Consider the following 18,360-nt stretch of genomic DNA (forward strand, 5'->3'; position numbering starts at 1 on the left):
CACCAAAAATAGAATTTTTTTCTCGAAGTTGCCATTGTTGGGTTTTGAAGGTTGCTTTTTTCCAAAGGTGATGGCTTTCTGGAGTAAGACCTATACCATCATCAAAAAAATCACTACGCAAGATTTACCCATCAAAGTTAAGTAAATCTTTTTAAAAAAAAAAGTTTTCAGTAATTTTTGTTGAAGATTTTTAAGCTTTTAAAACCTAATTCATTTACTTCAAAAAAAAATTGAATGTTTTTAGAACTTTTTATTCATAATAAGGGGTTATAATATCTTTTTTTTTTTCCATTTTTTATGTTGTAGTGTGGTAATTTGTAATTTTTTTTAGGTTCATATAGAATCAGTTGAACTTTTTGTTAGAGTGTTTTTTGAAAATTTGGTGTGTTGTCACCTCTTTGGTAACATAAAAAAATGAGTCAACTTCTCAACAGTGTGGCTTATCTTTGGGATAGTGGACAATGTGGAAAAGAATATAAGAGCTCATATTTTTAGTTGAAAGTCACTTTTGCATTATTCCTTCAGAAGGAATAAATGTTTCGTTTGGGCCAAATAAAAAAGGGTTGCCAAAGGAACAATTATTGGCTTATCTCAAAGAATATGATGTTGACATGACATGTAATCAATGCAATGTGACTCGCCACGAGTCGGGCGAGTCACCTAAGTTGGTGGTGTTTTCCGTACAAGTAAAGTAAATCAACGCATACAGACAATGAACACGAACAGCAGAATTATATTCGCAATAGTAGATCAATGATGCTTTACAATGATCCTAGACGGGATATAAATACTACCGCCGAACCTTCCTGAAGGAGTCCATCGGCTACAATTATTCTATCCGCTACAAACTATTTACCGACGACGTCGGCTACAGAATATAGAAACACCGCCGGACCGTCGGCTACAGAATACAGAAACACCGCCGGACCGTCGGCTACAGTATACAAAAACACCGTCGGACCGTCGGTTATAGAATACAGAAACACCACCGAACCGTCGGCTACAGAGTACAGAAACACTGCCGGACCGTCGGCTACAAAATACAGAAACACCGCCGGACCGTCGGCTAACACCATCCCCCCCAAAAAGAAAAGTCGTCTCCGAACGACAATTACAACATATCTGAGACAAATTAACAAACAAAATATATCATCAAAGTGACTACAACAAGAAAAATCTGCTTCTGTCACATCACTTCCACATTCATCCCGTTACATCTGTAGCCTCTGCTAACACAATACTGTTTCCTCAAGCTGACCTTGATAGCCACCTGTGCTGCTTTCTCTGTTTTCAATTCCTCGGTACCCTGAGCCAAGTGTTGCTGCACTGCCTCCAACTGGATGATTAGCTCCTCCCGAGCTCTCTACGCATCCACCAAGACAGCCTCACAGCCAACACCTGCTCCCACTGCCTCTAGTACACAGAAAGTCCATGCCTGTAGCAACTTCAACTCTTCTCAACTGGTCAGACTCCCACGACTGATATCCGCCACGACTGGAGGTCCAAGGGGCAATGCCCCCAGCGGGGTCGAGGGGCAGCACCTCGGGTGCACTCCCTGTCGCAGTACAGGGCGAGGTCAAGGGGCAGCGCCCCTCGCCGCCAAGACCAAATTAACACTTCACAACCCACACAGAAATGCACGGAACACACCATTTCTGTCATTATTTGTCGATTTTGCACTTTTTAGGCAACCACGGATGTGTCCCCTTCCCTTTGGCATCATCTGTCACTCATTCTGAACAACTTGATTCTGTCCTTTTTTTTTTTTTTAACTGCTTCCTCTACAATCCACCACAAATCCCTCTGCACACAGAAATTCTTCTCCTTCTGGCAGAACAAGCACTCTTCTTTATGTCTCTGGCGGAAGTCTGGCCGGAGGAGGGAATGGAGTCTGGCTGGAGGATTCAGACATTTTATGTCCACGGCTAATTTTGAACCTATGATGTTGCAGCAGTCAAGGCAACCATTCACCGTTGCACCATAGGTACCAGCCGTAGCACAATCTTTACTACTACCAATACCAACCTGATTTTCCTTATCCAATGACGGCCCAACTGGTGACGAAGCTTCTGATTCAGCAACATAAACAACCTTCACTTACGCTCCTCAACAACAATCCCTTTTTGTTTATTGAATGTATCTAAATAACATCTTTCTGCTCTGTATCGGATGGCACAGCTACGCCCAGAGGAGGGAATCTGTTTTGCATTGCATGTTCGGTGGGGTTTATAGTTTCGGCAGCCAAATGTTTTATACTCGCGGACATCTGCTTGCGGGGCTTTTAACAGCCCGCGGACAGACTGTCCGCAGGACCTTCCGCTGAACTCCCGCCGCGGGGTCTTCTGCTCGCGGGACTTTCTGCTATACTCCCGCGGGGTCTTTTGCCCGTGGGACTTTCACTACCCGCGGACAGCAGTTGCCTGCAGGACTTCACTGCCCGTGGACAGCAGTTGCCCGCAGACTTCTCAACCCGCGGGCCTTTCTGTCCGCGGCCTCTTTTTTTTTTTTAATTTTTTTTAATTTATTTTAAAAAAAAAAAAATTTTAATAATAATTTTTATTTTTTATTTTTTATTTTTTTTAAATTTTTGTTTTTTTTTTGTTTTTTTTCTAATAATAATAATTTTTTTTTTTTTTGGTTTTTAAGAAATCAAATAACAAAGGTACCTCCATTTTGCCTCCAGGCGTCGCCATTCTGCAACGACGACGGAGTCAGCTGGCCATCCTGTGATAGCGATGGAGTCTTCCTGGCATCATATATTTTGAATTTGGATCCGTTGATTGCCGAAGGTACATTCTGCCCGTCCAAAGTTGATAATTTGATCGCTCCATTATCACCGACCTTCCGAATCTGATATGGTCCAACCCATCTGGCCTTAAACTTTTCCACTTTGATTTCATTCCGATCATCGTATGCCTTACGTCTGTTCTGTGCCACCTCTGTCGCACACTGTGCCTGCGGTCGTTGCGCAACTGGATTATTTCCTTGCTGTCGGTGCCCTTCCAATAATTTTACGCTGCGTTGTAACCTTTTCTTTCCGCGCGGTCCATTCACCATGTACCGGACAGTGGGATCTTTCATTTTTCTGTGTTCAGCCTGTATGTTCTTCCCCTCAACTTCAGCCATGGCAGCTTTTCCTTCTTCCCTTCCGTGCATTTCTCCAGACATTCATTTTCCTGTGTTTTGTCACGTTCGTCGACCGTTAACAGATTGCAACTCAAAAACAGTTCGTAGTCTTCTATTTGCCAGTGGAACAGGCCATTCACCGAGTCCAGGTTGTCATTATTCGATCCTCCTTCAAGTCTCAATACTCCTTCGTCTGGTTCCATTCTCCTCTTTGCTTCGTCGTCACTTTTGCCGTCACTTTCTGAATCTGACGATGCTGCCTCCTCACCGACCATTTGTGTGTGCAGGTCAATTGTGAATCTTTTGCCTCCGCCCTCCATTGACAGGGTATTTCGTTTCCAATCATGCTTTACTTTTGCTTGCACCAGCCAATCTTGTCCCAGAATAGCATCATATCCTTTTCTTTTCAATGGAATAACCACAAAATCCAATAAAAATGGTTGCGTACTAATAGTTACCGTTTGCGCCCTTAAGGTTCCCAATGGTTTGATCTTGTGTTGGTCTGCCGTGAGCAACTAGAATGTAGGTGGCCACAGTGTCGGCTTTCCCAACTTCTTCCAGGTATCCTCCGGTAAAACATTCACGCTGGACCCTCTGTCAACAATTGTCTCTGTCAAAATATTTCCCAAAATCCCCATCTCGACGACCGTCGGATGCCGTCCGGATGTGAGTGCCAGCAACATTGGGTCTGTTGTCATCACTTCCCTACTGTCCCTTCCTGTGTCCTCCGGATGCTTTCGGAAACAATGTATGATTCAGAATGGCCGTCCGTAACTGAGGTATTGTGAGAAGGAGGTCACTTATCTTGACTGGTATCTCCGTTTGTAAGATCTATCGTACAATGTTTTGTTTTGCGAAGTTCCTTGCCAAGGTGCCGGTGATGTCCTTCAATTGAGATGTCCCCGCCAATGATGCCTTTGCAATTTTCGCTTGCGCTTCCCCCACTTTTCTCTTTTCCTCCGCTTGCCTCCGTGTAATTGCCAGAACCTCCTCTACATCTGTGCTGACAGTGATCAAGTTTACTCCAGACTTTGGACACTTGGAATCTTCGTGATCGCTGGGTCCGCACCATCTACATAATAATTTCGGTGTGTTTTCCGCTGTACAATCCCACGCAAAATGACCCCACAAATTACACGCTCTGCATTGAACGATCGGCCGTCCGTTTGCATCATACTGAGTTCGACTTCGGCTGCCATTATTATTGTTATTATTGTTATTATTTTGCCCTCTGTTATTATTCCTGTATCCTTCGGATGTAGCACCGGCGGTATTCTTGTTTCCGCTACTACCTGACGGGGAAGCCTCCTGTGTGAGAAACACCTGCGGAGATCCTCTTGTCTTCATGTTAAAGGGGCACTCCTTTGTCGAATGGCCCATGATCTGACAAATGTCACAGAATTGTTTCTTTGGACACGATCCTTTAGTATGGCCGTCAGTCTTACATTCCGTGCACCAACTACCTTTTGGCTCCTTCTACATATTTTTGAACTCCATCACGCGGATCATATCCTTCTGTAGGGCTCGAACTTTCTTGCTGCTGCCTTTGTTGTCGCTGCTATCATCTCCGGCAGGCTCGTCGTCATCAGAATCAGAGGAGCTAGTTTTCTTCTTCTTTGTCTTCTACTCACTTTCAAGGTCCAATGCTCTGTTATACGCGTCCACATATGATGACAGTGGCACAATTTTCATTTTCCTCCGCAACTTCGAGCGTAGGCCATCCACAAACCACCTTTTTTGCAATCCGTCCGCTGGCTTGCTTTCCATTTTGTTTATTAAGTCTTTCAATCTCCTGGTGTAGACACGGATAGTTTCGTGCTTCCCTTGCTTGATATTGAAAATTTTCGCTACGATTTCATTATCATCCCGCAAGAGTTTAAATTCTGCCAAGAACTCCTTTTTAATGTTATCCCATGTATCCAGCTTCTGCGGATCCATATCCGAAAACCAATCAATTGCGACACCCCGTAAGGTTGCCGGAAATTGCCTGACCCATTCGTCGGTATCTGTGATTCCATTTGCCCGTCAGATCGTCTCACGTCTTACAATGTCGGAGGGGGTCGGTTGTACCATCGCCTTCAAATTTCGACAGCTTTTCTTTGGGTCCCGCCATAACTCTAGAGTTCTGCACTCCTACATTGGTCGGCACTCCCACACCGGCGGTCGACACTCCCACACTGGCAGTCTGAACTCCCACACCGACAGTCTGTACTCCCACACCGGCGGATTGGTCTCCCACACTGGAGGTTTGCACTCCCACACTAGCGGTCTGCACTCCCACACTGGAGGTGTCGACAGCTGCAAACCTTGGTGAAGACGAAGGATCCTCCGAAATTGTTTCCCGCAAAAGTCTATCCTGGATGAAGAGGTCACTCCACGCTTGTGCTCCGTCGGCACTGCGAGCCGTGCGAGTTGATGCTCTCCTGTCTGAATTTTCTTCCCTCGGCGAACACAAATTCAAGAACTCCTCCCGTGCTTCTTCCACCAATTCCACCCGCTGCCGAGTCTCCTCCAATAATTCCTCCGCACTTCGGTTTCCGTCGGCAATCTTCTGAAATCTTCATCGGCGTTCGGCTTGTTGTGCCAGAATTAAATTCTCTTGCGCAATACGGATTCCATCTTTTCCCTTCGCCTTATTCCGATCCTTGTTAAGCTGATTTGGCATTAATCTTCATTCCTCCCACCTTCCAGATTCATAAGGCAACGGCGCCAAATGTTTTCTGTACAGGTAAAGTAAATCAACGCATACAAACAATGAACACGAACAGCAGAATTATATTCGCAATAGTAGATCAATGATGCTTTACAATGATCCCAGACGGGATATAAATACTACCGCCGAACCTTCCCGAAGGAGTCCGTTGGCCACAATTATTCTATCCGCTACAAACTATTTACCGATGACGTCGGCTCCAGAATACAGAAACACCGCCGGACCATCGGCTACAGAATACAAAAACACTGCCGGACCGTCGACTGTAGAATACAGAAACACCGCCGGACTGTCGGCTACAGCATACAAAAACACCGCCGGACCGTCGGCTACAGAATACAAAATACCGCCGGAACCATCCAGTCGGCTAACAGATGAGTCACCAATGGCCTGCCGGGTCAAAATGACCCGTGACCCAGGCTTGGAGGGTCAGGTAATCTGACTCGCTTGACTCATGAGTCACGTGACCCGGCCGCGGCAGTAGGCTTTCTGTTGAGTAAAAAAATTATATAAACAATGTTTTTTAATATTTTTTTTGTTCTTTGTTATTCTTATAACCCTGAAAGGGCTTTCATGACACTCTATTGTGAGAAGAAGAAAGAGAGAGAGGAAGAAGAGAAATAGAGTGTCATTGTTTTGCAACCAGCTGAAAGGAAGAGGAGAAAAGCTTGCATTTATATCATCAAGGAGTTTATAGGAGCTCTTCTCAACACTTCCCAAAGCATTTAAAAGAGGTAAGAGTTGATTTTTTAGATTTTGATGATTTTTTTCTCTATGCTTATGGGTTTTTTGGATTAATTTTTTTTTTATGTTTATGGGTTTTTTTTAACTTTAGATCTTCATAAAATACAATGCTTAAATGGTAATATTTGGTCTAAAATGTCTTATTGCAGTAACCTTTACATTTTTCCTTACTCATAATGGCTTCTAGAGGTAAAAAACCCAAGCTCTCTAAAGGCAATAAAAAAGATGAGTGTTGGAAGTACACCATAGACTTTCCGGGTAGAGGTAAAACTCAAACAAAATGTCTATTTTGTAAGGTCGTTAATAGTGAGGGGATAAATAGATTGAAATGCCATATTGCTGGCATACATGGTCATGATACCGAGCGTTGTAGAGCTGCAACTGTTGAGGCTCGCTGCAACTGTTGAGGCTCAACGTTCTTGTTATGTTGCCTTAGAAAAATATGAACAAGAAAAGGAATTAAAACAAAAACAATTAGCAGAGTTAGCTCAGATTGGTTCCAATTCCCTTCCACGCTTATCTGGAAACATTTTTGTGTCTAGTTTTACACCGGAGCTAGGTTCAGTAGGTTGTGTTGGAGAAAGTTCTTCCCTTCCCCCCCTATTGTCCTAGTGTTTTTGTTAGTTGTACTTCTTCTACATTTATTCCTTGCACTGCTAGTGGTGTTGCGGTTACTGCCCCCTCTAGTAGTATTGGCTTTACCTTTCGTCCAAGAGTCAGAAAATTTAGGTTGGACAATTCTTTGTACCATGGTCCACTTCTAGTGCACAACTCTCACTTGAGAGCTTGGGCTAGAATAGGGAGATCCATGAAGCTGGAATAAGAGCAATTTGCAAGTTTTGGTTTTTATACAACATTCCATTTATAGCAGCCAGGTACTTCAACTTCATTTATATTTGATTGTTTTACATTTTTAACTTAAAAGTTTTAAAATTTAAATTCAATTTTATAATTTTAACTTGATGTTGAAAATTTGAAATATGCTAATTAAAATGTTTTTATAAATTTAACAAGACTCCTTATTGGCAGGGGATGATTGATGTTGTTTCCATTTGTGGTGTGGGGTTTAAAACCCCCACTGAAGATGAGTTGAGTGACCCCCTCTTACTAGAAATGGTTGAGGAGATGAAACTTGAGTTGGAGGACCATAGAAAGATTTGGAGCCAAAAGGGGTGAACCATTATGACGGATGGATGGACAGATAGGTGAAATAAAACCCTCCTAAATTTTCATGTTTCTAGTGGAGGTAATTCATCATCCTCTATTTCTTGAAGTCTAAAATTTAATGTATTATTGAATAATGAAAATTTTGTTTTATTGACTATTGATTCTTGAATGATAATTATTTTGTTTACTTTCACTTTCAGGATCCACCATGTTTTTGAAGTCTATAGATGCTTCCTCACATATCAAAAAATGCAAAATTCTTATGTGAGGCTATTGAGGAGGTCATAAGAGAGATGGGGGAAGACAATGTTGTCCAAGTGGTCACTGATAATGCAGCTAATTATGTTGCTACAGGTAAAATTTTAACTTCTAACTTTCTAAGCTCTAAAAAAATTATTTTAGTTTTTCATTAAATTTTGATAATTAAAAGATTTTTAATACATCAAAAAATTTCATTGTTTGCTAACTAATTTAAAATTGCTACAGGAAAACTTTTGATGGAGAGACACTGAAGAATCTTTTGGACTCCATGTGAGGCCCATTGCCTCGGCCTCATGTTAGAGGATATTGGCAAGCTTGAATGGGTGAAATCATGTGTTGCTAAGGCCAAAAAATTTTGTAAGTTCATCTATAATCATGCCTTGGTCCTCAACATTATGAGGGAATACATCACGGGAAAGGAGTTGGCTTGTCCCTGTATCACATGATTTGCCTCTAATTTTATCACACTAAAATCCTTGTTGAGTTCAAAGTTAGCTTTGAGGTGCATGTTTGTTGGTCCAGAATGGAGTTCCTCCTCCTTTGCCACCATCCCTGCAGGGATAGATGCAACAAAATGCATTCGTGATGAAGGTTTTTGGGAGCCATGTTCAAAGATTGTGGAGGTAATTTAAATTTTAAAGGCTTAAGTCTTAAAATTTTATAAATTAATTTATCTCATACATATTTTTATTTTATTTTCATTGTGCAACTTTGCAAAGTTTCATCATTCACTAAATTGTTTTTTGTTTAATTGTTTTATAGATCATTGAGCCCCTTGTAGCCCTCCTACGAGTTACTAATGGGGAGAAGCCCTCTATGGGCTACATATATGAGGGTATGGATAGGGCCAAGGAGGCTATTAAGGCCAAATATGTAGGAGTTGAGGAAAACTATGGCCCTATTTGGGACATAATTGATAGGAGATGGCAAAATCAGCTTCATAAGCCCATCCATGCAATAGCCTATTACCTCAATCTGGCATACTATTTTCGTGAAGATTTCAAGGCAGATAAGGAAGTTCTTAGTGGCCTATACACTGTGATATCAATGATGGCCACTAATGCCACAGATATATTGCTTGAGATGGATGCCTATAATAATGCATCAGGGCCCATTTTTTCAAGTCAAATTTGCAAAGAAGGTCGTACAAAATTGCAGCCAGGTAAAAATTGCAAATTAAGCCTTATACAATCTAGTTTGTAAATTTCTAGCTTTAAAGTTCAAACTTTGAAATGAGACTAATATTTTTTTTTTTTCCTTTTTTCAAAATTCAGATAGATGGTGGCAAATGTTTGGGCCTTCAACCAAAAATCTTCAGCAAATTGCCATCTGCATAATGAGCTAGCCAAGTAGCACTTCTGGATGTGAGCGCAACTGGAGCATGTTCGAGCACATCCACTTGAAGAGGCGTAACAGGTTGTCTGTGGAGAATATGAATAGGCTAGTCTTTGTGCATTACAACTTATGCATTAGGACCAGGGAGATTTTGGATAGTGACACCTCTTTGATTACTCTAGAGGAGGTTGATCTAGAGTTTGAGTGGATCACTAAGGCTACTGATCCTGTCTTTGATGATGAGGATCTAGAGTGGGTTGATGAGGCAGATAGAGAGGCTGAGGCTGTGGCTATGGCAACAGAGGACCAGAGAGCTCGAGTTGTTCCTAGTGGCACCTCACAGGCATTGATAGAGCCAGAGACTACAGTTGATCCTAGAGGCACCTCACAGTCTGATGCTATGGTTAATCATTCATCCAAGACCTACCTCAGACGCCTTACTAAGAAGCATTTTATGGATTATACTGAGCCTGAGGTTGAGGTTGGGGATGAGGATGAGGATGACGACGACGAAGAGGACTAGGAGCCATAACTATAGTCTTGTTTTAACTTTTTGTTTAACTTAACATATGAGCAAAATTTGGAACATTTGATGATGACTATTGATGTGTTGGATTTCATGATACATATACATTTTTGATGGGTTGCATGGATTTATCATTTTATATATCTATGTTTTACTTTTATAATATTTCCTGCAGCTACTGTTTAGTTACTAGTATTTAGCAATTTACGTTTGTAGTATTGTACTTATGTAATCAATGTATGTTTAACTTTTAGGTATTTGCATTATGACCAAATCATCTTCTATTTAATGATGTTATTGTGTCTTTAAGCTTTATTCAATAATGGGTACATGGAATGTCTTTAAATCCTAAAAAATCTCAAAATTTCGAAGTGTTTTCACTTTGCCGAGTCATTACCGAGTCACTGTCGAGTCTTAGTCGAGTCACGAGGCAAGTTACCCTTGCTAAGTCCGAGCTATGTCCGAGTCACGTTACTTAACTTATATCTTTCTTTTTATCATTTGTCTAGCCTTATGCCCTCTTATGATTGTTAGGGGCGCTAGCAATTTTTGCAATGAATATTATATTAAAGTTTATCTCTATAAATGGAAGTTTCATTTCAAAAATAAAAGCTTTTGCAACTAACCCTTTCTATTTGCCACATACAATTTACTTGTTGCTTTGGCTTCAACAATTGCTCTATGTTTTGTGTCCTACAGAAGAGTGAATGACTGCATGTTTTAAGTAGATCTTGTGTGCAAATCTGGCTCCAATATCATGTTATTTTTAAAGGTCCACTATCAACTCATACAAGTAGAGTTCACTAGTGTTGTTTTCTTTGAATATCTTTCATAGAATAATGAAATCATGGATGTAATATACCAACCTTTTAAAAATAACAAATCACACCTTTACTCATCACTTTTCTTTTTCTAATCATGCCACCATATACCTATTGGTTGTAGATAGTGGTCAAGGCTCCAGGAGTACTCAATTTCCCATTAAGATTGCCTGCCCTAGTTTGCTAGGTCCCAGATGTTCTAGATGTTGTAGTGATCCTTTCACGGTGATAGATATTGATGGTGTGCGATCTTTTGGATAGGTCCTGTTAAATCCTAATAACTTGATCATATTAATGTTTTGATCTTTCAAACTAGATAGACCTAAAATGCATGTAGGTTCCTTTGGATACAACCTTATGATAAATACATCTCCCTAGAATAGATCGGCAATTTGCTAGGCATATTTATATGCCTTGTATTTGACTATTGTAGTTAATTATTAATTAACTATTAGTTAATGGACAAAGGTCGCCAAATTGTAGAGGAGTAGGTTGTTTCATGGAGGGCCGATCTAGAAGGTGTTGTGTCTTATGAAAAGACAAGACACTTGGTTAATGTATAAAGTAGGAGCAAGATTGTGGATGGAGAACATATAATATACTCTTAAGTCTGTTCTTCTAGCAATCTGCTCCTTTGCGATTTAGTACAGAATAAAATATAATTTCTAGAATTTATTGCAGACTTCCTGAACAATAACATTCAGCCCAAAATTGAAGTAGATTGATTTGCAGCAAGGTATTAATATTCCATCAGTACTATGTCTTCAGAATTTGCAGAGAACTTACATGGTATCAAAGCCAAGTTGTCGAACTTAGGCTCTGCAAATTGACAATTAGATTTGAAAATATCTAAGCAACATTCTTCTACCTTTAATGGCCAATGCAATCAGACCTGAAGATAGGTTTGATGGAAAAGAACACTTTGTTGCATGAAAATTCAAAATTATGATGACTCTTGAAGATAGTGATGTAATACCGTTTGTTGATAAGGAATCCGAGCAACTTGATGTTGATCCTAATAAAACTATCTGGATTAAAGGAAATAGGAAAGCCATGAAAATCATGTTACATGGAGTTAAAAATTAAATAGTACCTATGCTAATGAAACATCAGACAACATTTAATATGATGAGTGCATTAATAAAATGCATGAGGTTAACAATGCAACTAGAACCCTTGCACTAAAAAAAGGCAACTAAATCATATAAAAATAAGGAAGGGAGAATCTATGAATTCATACTTCCTAAGGGTGACTAGTCTAAGAGATGAGCTTGCAAGTATAAGGACCATAATTGAAGACAAAGAGCTGTCACTTATGGCTATAGATGGGTTACTGGATTCATGGGAAACATTATCACAAGGAGTAAGTGCTAGAGACAAACTTCCTGACTTCAATAGACTTAAGGGAGATTGCCTTTAAGAAGAATCTAGGAAACTCGAGAAAGGGAGGAAATAATAAATCGAAGATGAAGAACTTCATGTTCTCAACACAAATTCTTACAAAGGTAAGAAGAAGCACTTCAAGAAGAAGAAGGCTCATTAAAGAAATGACAAACCTAAGAGAGATTTATCCAAAGTAAAATACTTTAAGTGTGAGAAATTTGGACACTAGAAGGCAAATTGCCCAGAGACTACAAAGCAACAAGTAGATTGTACAAACATTACTAGGAAAGAGGAAAACTATGATCTTGAGAAACATGTATTGTATTCAATGCTATCAAATGAGGTTTCAAGTAAAGCATGGATAATTGATAGTGGATCATCTCGACACATTACATGATACAATGAAGTACTAGACTCAATATCAAAAGAAGTTATTGACGAAGTTATCGTAGGTGATAATTCCACTCATTTTGTCAAAGGAATTGGAAACTGCACCTTAAAACTGAAGTTAGGTATTTCTCTTCATCTCAAAAGAGTACTCTATGCACTAGGAATCAAGAGGAATCTAATCTCTGTTACAACACTTGAAGATGATGGACATAAGGTTATATTCATGGACGGTAAAGTAATGACTTGGTCTAAGAACTCTTCATTCAAGAAATCAAAGTTGATTGGTCAAAGAAATGGATACTTGTATGAATTAAATATAGAACCTATTCAAGCCTTAATCCATGAAGCTGTTGATATAAATGAAGTGTGGCATAGAAGGTTATGGCGCCTAAACTTCAAAGCCTTATCAACCATGGAGAAGATGGTTATTGGTTTACCTAAGTTGAACAAAGATCATTCAAGCATATGCAAAGGATGTGCACTAGGTAAGAACTCTAAAAGTCCATTTCAAAATAGCACTAGAAAAGCTAACAATGTTTTAGAATTAGTCCACTCAGATTTATGTGGACCTATGTTTGTTCCTTCTCTCGGAGAATTTTTGTACTATTTATGCTTTATGGATGACTTCTCTAAGAAGACATGGATTTACTTCTTGAAATGTAAATAATCAGAAGAAATCCTTAAAAGATTTAAAGAATTCAAAACCTGAAATGAAAACCTATCAGGACATAAAATTAAAACTCTAAGGTTTGATAATGGAGGGGAATATACTTCAGATTTGTTTAAAGATTTTTGTAAAGAAGTAGGAATTAAGAGGGAGTATACCGTTCCTTATAATCCTCAGCAAATTGGGGTAGTAGAAAGGAAGAATAACACAATTATAGAAGCAATAAGAGCTATGATACTTGATCTAAACTTAGAATTTAATCTTTGGGCAGAAGCCTCATGTATTGTTGTATATATTCAAAACAGAAGTCCTCACTCCCACCTTAGAGATAAAACTCCTAAATAAGCCTTTTCTAAGGTTAAACCAAATATAAGTCATCATAAGATATTTGGGTGCCTTGCATACATGTTCCAAAAGAAAAGAGAACTAAGTTAAAACCTTCCAAAAGGAAAGGCATTTTTGTCGGGTATAGTGACACCCCCAAAGCATATAGAGTTTACATACCTAGTCAGAAAAACATTGAACTTAGTAGGGGTTTAATATTTGAAGAAGATTTAGCATTCAAAAGAGCCTTAAGTTCTGAAGATCCTTCACATATACATAGTTCTGAAGAAAATCATGAACTTGAGTTTCAGAGGGAGAACATTGAAGAAATTGAAGGTGAAATCCAAAATCTTAATCTTGGGGAAACTCAAAATCCTAAGAAGAGACCACTTTGGGCCTCTAAGACTATAGAAGAAGCACAAGACTTCTCTGCACTAGAAGGAACCTTCAGAGAAAGCAAAAGACCCAAAAGATTCTCTAGCTATGTTGCAAACATGAGTGATCTATCTAAATCAAAACCAACCAATGTTTCAAATGCTATTGAACAATACAGATTGGAAGGATGCTATGACAGAAGAATACCAATCCATTATTAAGAATGATGTTTGGGACATTGTTTCAAGGCCTGAGGGAAAATCTATTATTTCTTCTAAGTGGATATTTAAAATCAAGCATGCTGCTAATGGTAGCATTGAAAAATATAAAGCTAAATTCATAGCCAACGGATTCTCTCAGAAGTAGGGAATTTATTATGAAGAAACCTTTGCTCTAGTTGCCAGATACACCTCTGTAAGAGTAGTCCTAGCTATTGTAGCATCAAAGAGATGGAAAGTACTTTGGATGGATGTGAAAATAGCATTTATGAGTGGAAAGGTTACAAAAGAGGTATATTTGGAACAACCTGAAGGATGTGAAATTCATAATCCTAAAATCTTTGTTTAGAGACTCAGGAAAGCTCTCTATGGGCTTAAACAGGTTCCCAAGGCATGGTATGAAAGAATTGATACATTTCTTACCAATTTAAGATTCTCTAAGAATGAAGCTAATCCAAATCTCTATTATAAAAGGGATAAATATGATATGATAATTTTTATACTATATGTTGATGATTTACTAATAATAGGTGATGATCATCTTATAGAGCAATGCAAGAAAGATCTAATCAAAGAAATTGATATAAAAGATTTAGGACTCCATTACTTCCTAGGATTAAAAGTATGGCGGAACTTTGACAGCATCATACTTAATCAAGGAAAGCATACATTAGACATCTTGAAGAGATTTGGAATGTGAAATTGTAGACCTATGTTTCCTCCAATGGAGACTAATCTAAACAAACTTAAGGAAGTAGTAGCAGAACCACCCTCCATAGATTCTACTATTTACAAACATATGAATGGGTCTCTTATGTACTTGGTAAATACAAGACCTAATATTTGCTATGTTGTTAATGCTTTAAGTTAGTTTATGTGTGAGCCAAAGGAGATTCACCTGGTTACAATCACACACACTATTAGATACTTACAAGGCACCCTTAACCTTAGCCTTAAGTATAAGAAAGTTGACTTAAACTTACATGGATTCACAAACTCAGATTGGGGTGGAAGCGCTAATGATACGAAAAGCACTTTAGGGTGTTTTAGTTTAGGCTCAACAATGATATCATGGATATGTAGAAAGCAGTCATTAATAGCACAAAGTTCCACGAAGGCTGAATACATTGCATTGCAATGGGTTCTCGGGAAGTAGTTTGACTTAGAAAGGTACTTGTGGGATTATTTGATCAACCCTTGAATCCCACTATCATTCACTGTGATAATCAAAATTCCATCAAGCTTTCTATGAATCCATTTTTTCATGATAGATGCAAGCATATTGAAATTCGTTACCATTACCTAAGAGATATGGTAGACAAGAAAACTGTCAAGTTAGAATACATTTGCACTGCAAATCAAACATCAGATATTCTTACCAAACCTCTCTCTCTCTTGAATGTAGATCACTTCAAAAAAGGAGTTTGTATGGTTGAATTATAATACATTTGTATTCTTTAATTTTTAATGAAATAATTTTGTGTTAAAATTGTTATTGTCAAGCTATTGACTGTTATGGGCTTCACTATTTGTTTTCATTATCTAAGAGGTGACTATCTCTGAGATAATGAACTCTTGTTAAAAAGACATTATGAGAGATGACGATCACTGACATAATGTACTAAATAGTAGAGAACTATTGTCAGATTTGGATGAGTTCAAGATCACATTAGACATTTCTATGCCTATGAGTCACAACTTGGATAAACAAAAAATTTAATCATTCTCCGGATTTTATCCTGTGTATTGGAAAATCTCAACTTAGGATCAGATTGTGATGTAAGCTTGAGTCACAACTTGGATAAAGGAAGAATTTAATAACTCTTTGGATTTTATCCTGTGTATTGCATTACATGCAATACTGTTATCACAAGACTAGATGATAATTCATATTACAGTTTAGTAATATGACAAAGTATCATGTGTACCATGATACTACATGCTTGGAAGAATCAGATAGATATAGAGTACAAATCTATGCTTAATCATCGTAACGATGTTGCTAGATATGTTTCTTTCATTTATATTATCAAGTTAAGAGGGAGTGTTAAATTGTGATAACTTGATCATATTAATTTTCTGATCTTTCAGACTAGATAGATCTAAAATGCATGTAAGTTCCTTTGGATATGGCCTTATGATCTTTGGATATGGCCTTATGATAAATACATCTCCCTAGAACAGATTGGCGATTTGCTAGGCATATTTATATGCCTTGTATTTGACTATTGTAGTTAATTATTAATTAACTATTAGTTAATGGACAAAGGTCGCCAATTTGTAGAGGAGTAGGTTGTTTCATGGAGGGCTGACCTAGAAGGGGTTGTGTCTTATGAAAAGACAAGACCCTTGGTTAATGTATAAAGTAGGAGCAAGTTTGTGGATAGAAAACATACAATATACTCTTTAAGTATGCTCTTCTAGCAATCTGCTCCTTGGCGATTTAGTACAGAATAATATATAATTTCCATAATTTATTGCAGACTTCCTGAACAATAACATTCAGCCCAGAATTGAAGCAGATCAATTTGCAGCAAGGTATTAATACTCCATCAGTATTATCTCTTCAGAATTTGCAGAAAACTTACAGATCCTTGCACTAGACATGTAACACCTTTGTTCCTTTTTTTATAATCTTCTATTTTAATCTGCACCAACTCAATACTTCATGAAGATGCCCTTCCATTACGAAACTCTATAATTGAATCATTTCTTATTGTTCAGAGTTAAAGAATTAAGTTTTACTCCATCTGTTTTTGTTTAAGGTAGTTGTGTTAGTTACTTTTTACACCTGGGGGTGGCTTAATATCTCTCTTGGTACTTCTTCCCAGCTTTCCTGTCATCCTTAGTCATTTTGGAACACAAATGCAATTGCTTTCCTTGTTTGTTTCTACAATGAATGACAAACATTATTTTGGAGACATAATGTAATGATATGCCTCATTTCTAATAAATGTCTTGATATCATAGAACATTTCTTTAGTATATTTTAGAATTAAAGATTCCACTTATTCTTAGAGATTTTGCAAAATGTGCAATTTTTCTTCAGTTGATTTAGAGTTCTGCAAAATCATTTTTAATTTTCTCTCTATTGAATATATGACTATTATTTCTGTAATTTTTAATTTTCAATATTTACAGGAAGGCAACCACTAGATTGTTCAGAGCTCGAATTTGAAGCCAAATCTTCGAAGGATGGAGCATGGTCAGTTGGCTGAATAGTTTATTTCTGATGTGTTTCTTTTAAATATTTGTAAATTATACTTTTTTGTATTTTTATTTCATTCACATTTACATCTTTTGATGTTCATTGAAAATTGCCATTTTTTACGTTTTCAAGATCTGTAAAATATATATAAGCAGTCAATGCTAGCCTTTCTGTATATATTTGATTTGAGTTATTTATTTTATGGCCATTGTACAATCTCTTACTTTTAAATTTTCAATATTCGAAAAATACATTTAGCACTATATAGTAAATATTATCATATATATACTTATTAAATTTGATTTTCCTTTATTGTTTTTTCCTGCAATTCTACAAATATCATTTTTTAAATTCCCAAGATCTAACATACATATATATATATATATATATATATATATATATATATATATATATATATATATATATATATATATATATATATATATATATATATATATAGTGCTAGATGTAATTCTTTTCTTATATTGAACATGAAATTCTTTTTACTTCCTTATAAAGATGATTGTCATATGATACTACATAATCATTTTAATGGTACTTAAATAATGGCCATGCAAGTTAGAACATTCCCATCAGTTCCACTATTGTCAATTTTCCAGCATGGAAGACTTGTGAATGCCAATTGTATGTCATGCAGGAAGTTTCATAGCACTATGAAGATTGATGGTCTTTTGAAGCATGTAACTGTGCTGAAAACCAGCTTCCGTGATTCAAAAGATCTGAATCGACATTGATAGTGTACAACATTCAACATATCCAGTAGCCTGCACAGCCTTTCTGCTTGTACATGGCCATTTGTATGCATATGATTTTCAATATGCCCTGTATTATATGTGAATGAGCCATATATTTAGTTTCTTTTACATGCAATGTTGCATGGCAGCGCTTGTATGCCATATAGAACTCATTCTTTATGCTCAGACCTCATTTATTCATCCTATGTAAATATTATTGTACCCTACGCCTCCAGCTTAAGCTTATTGTTAACTTAATATTGATAAAAATTGTCTAGAATTGTTTTGAAAATTGATTCCTTCACCTGAATACTGCAGAGATAGGACTCTCAGAAGCTGTGTTTGAT

General features: G+C 37.8%; 2 protein-coding genes across 7 annotated transcripts in view; both read left to right on the plus strand.

Annotated features, from left to right (window-relative positions):
* Positions 1-18,360, plus strand: part of LOC149554077 (protein SAWADEE HOMEODOMAIN HOMOLOG 2-like) — a 58,842-nt gene that overhangs the window by 11,979 nt on the left and 28,503 nt on the right. For all 6 annotated transcript variants that reach the window (XM_089789411.1, XM_089789410.1, XM_089789414.1 and 3 more), the window contains exon 6: positions 17,192-17,255. In XM_089789411.1, coding sequence (XP_089645537.1) covers positions 17,192-17,255 — 64 coding nt within the window. The remainder of the gene's footprint in view (positions 1-17,191; positions 17,256-18,360) is intronic.
* Positions 8,406-9,416, plus strand: LOC149554078 (uncharacterized). Its single transcript, XM_089789417.1, has 3 exons — positions 8,406-8,634; positions 8,774-9,173; positions 9,286-9,416. Exons 1-3 carry the CDS (start codon positions 8,518-8,520, stop codon positions 9,354-9,356), a joined length of 588 nt encoding a protein of 195 aa, XP_089645543.1. The 5' UTR covers positions 8,406-8,517; the 3' UTR covers positions 9,357-9,416.

Source organism: Cupressus sempervirens, chromosome 6 (assembly GCF_028749045.1).
Source record: "Cupressus sempervirens isolate cs-2001-9-10 chromosome 6, ASM2874904v1, whole genome shotgun sequence".
NCBI lineage: Eukaryota > Viridiplantae > Streptophyta > Pinopsida > Cupressales > Cupressaceae > Cupressus > Cupressus sempervirens.

Coding starts and splice junctions, on each gene's coding strand:
- LOC149554078 (XM_089789417.1), top strand. CDS start 8,518: ATGTTTGTTGGTCCAGAATGGAGTTCCTCCTCCTTTGCCACCATCCCT. Junction 8,635..8,773: donor CATGTTCAAAGATTGTGGAG/GTAATTTAAATT, acceptor ATTGTTTTATAG/ATCATTGAGCCCCTTGTAGC. Junction 9,174..9,285: donor TCGTACAAAATTGCAGCCAG/GTAAAAATTGCA, acceptor TTCAAAATTCAG/ATAGATGGTGGCAAATGTTT.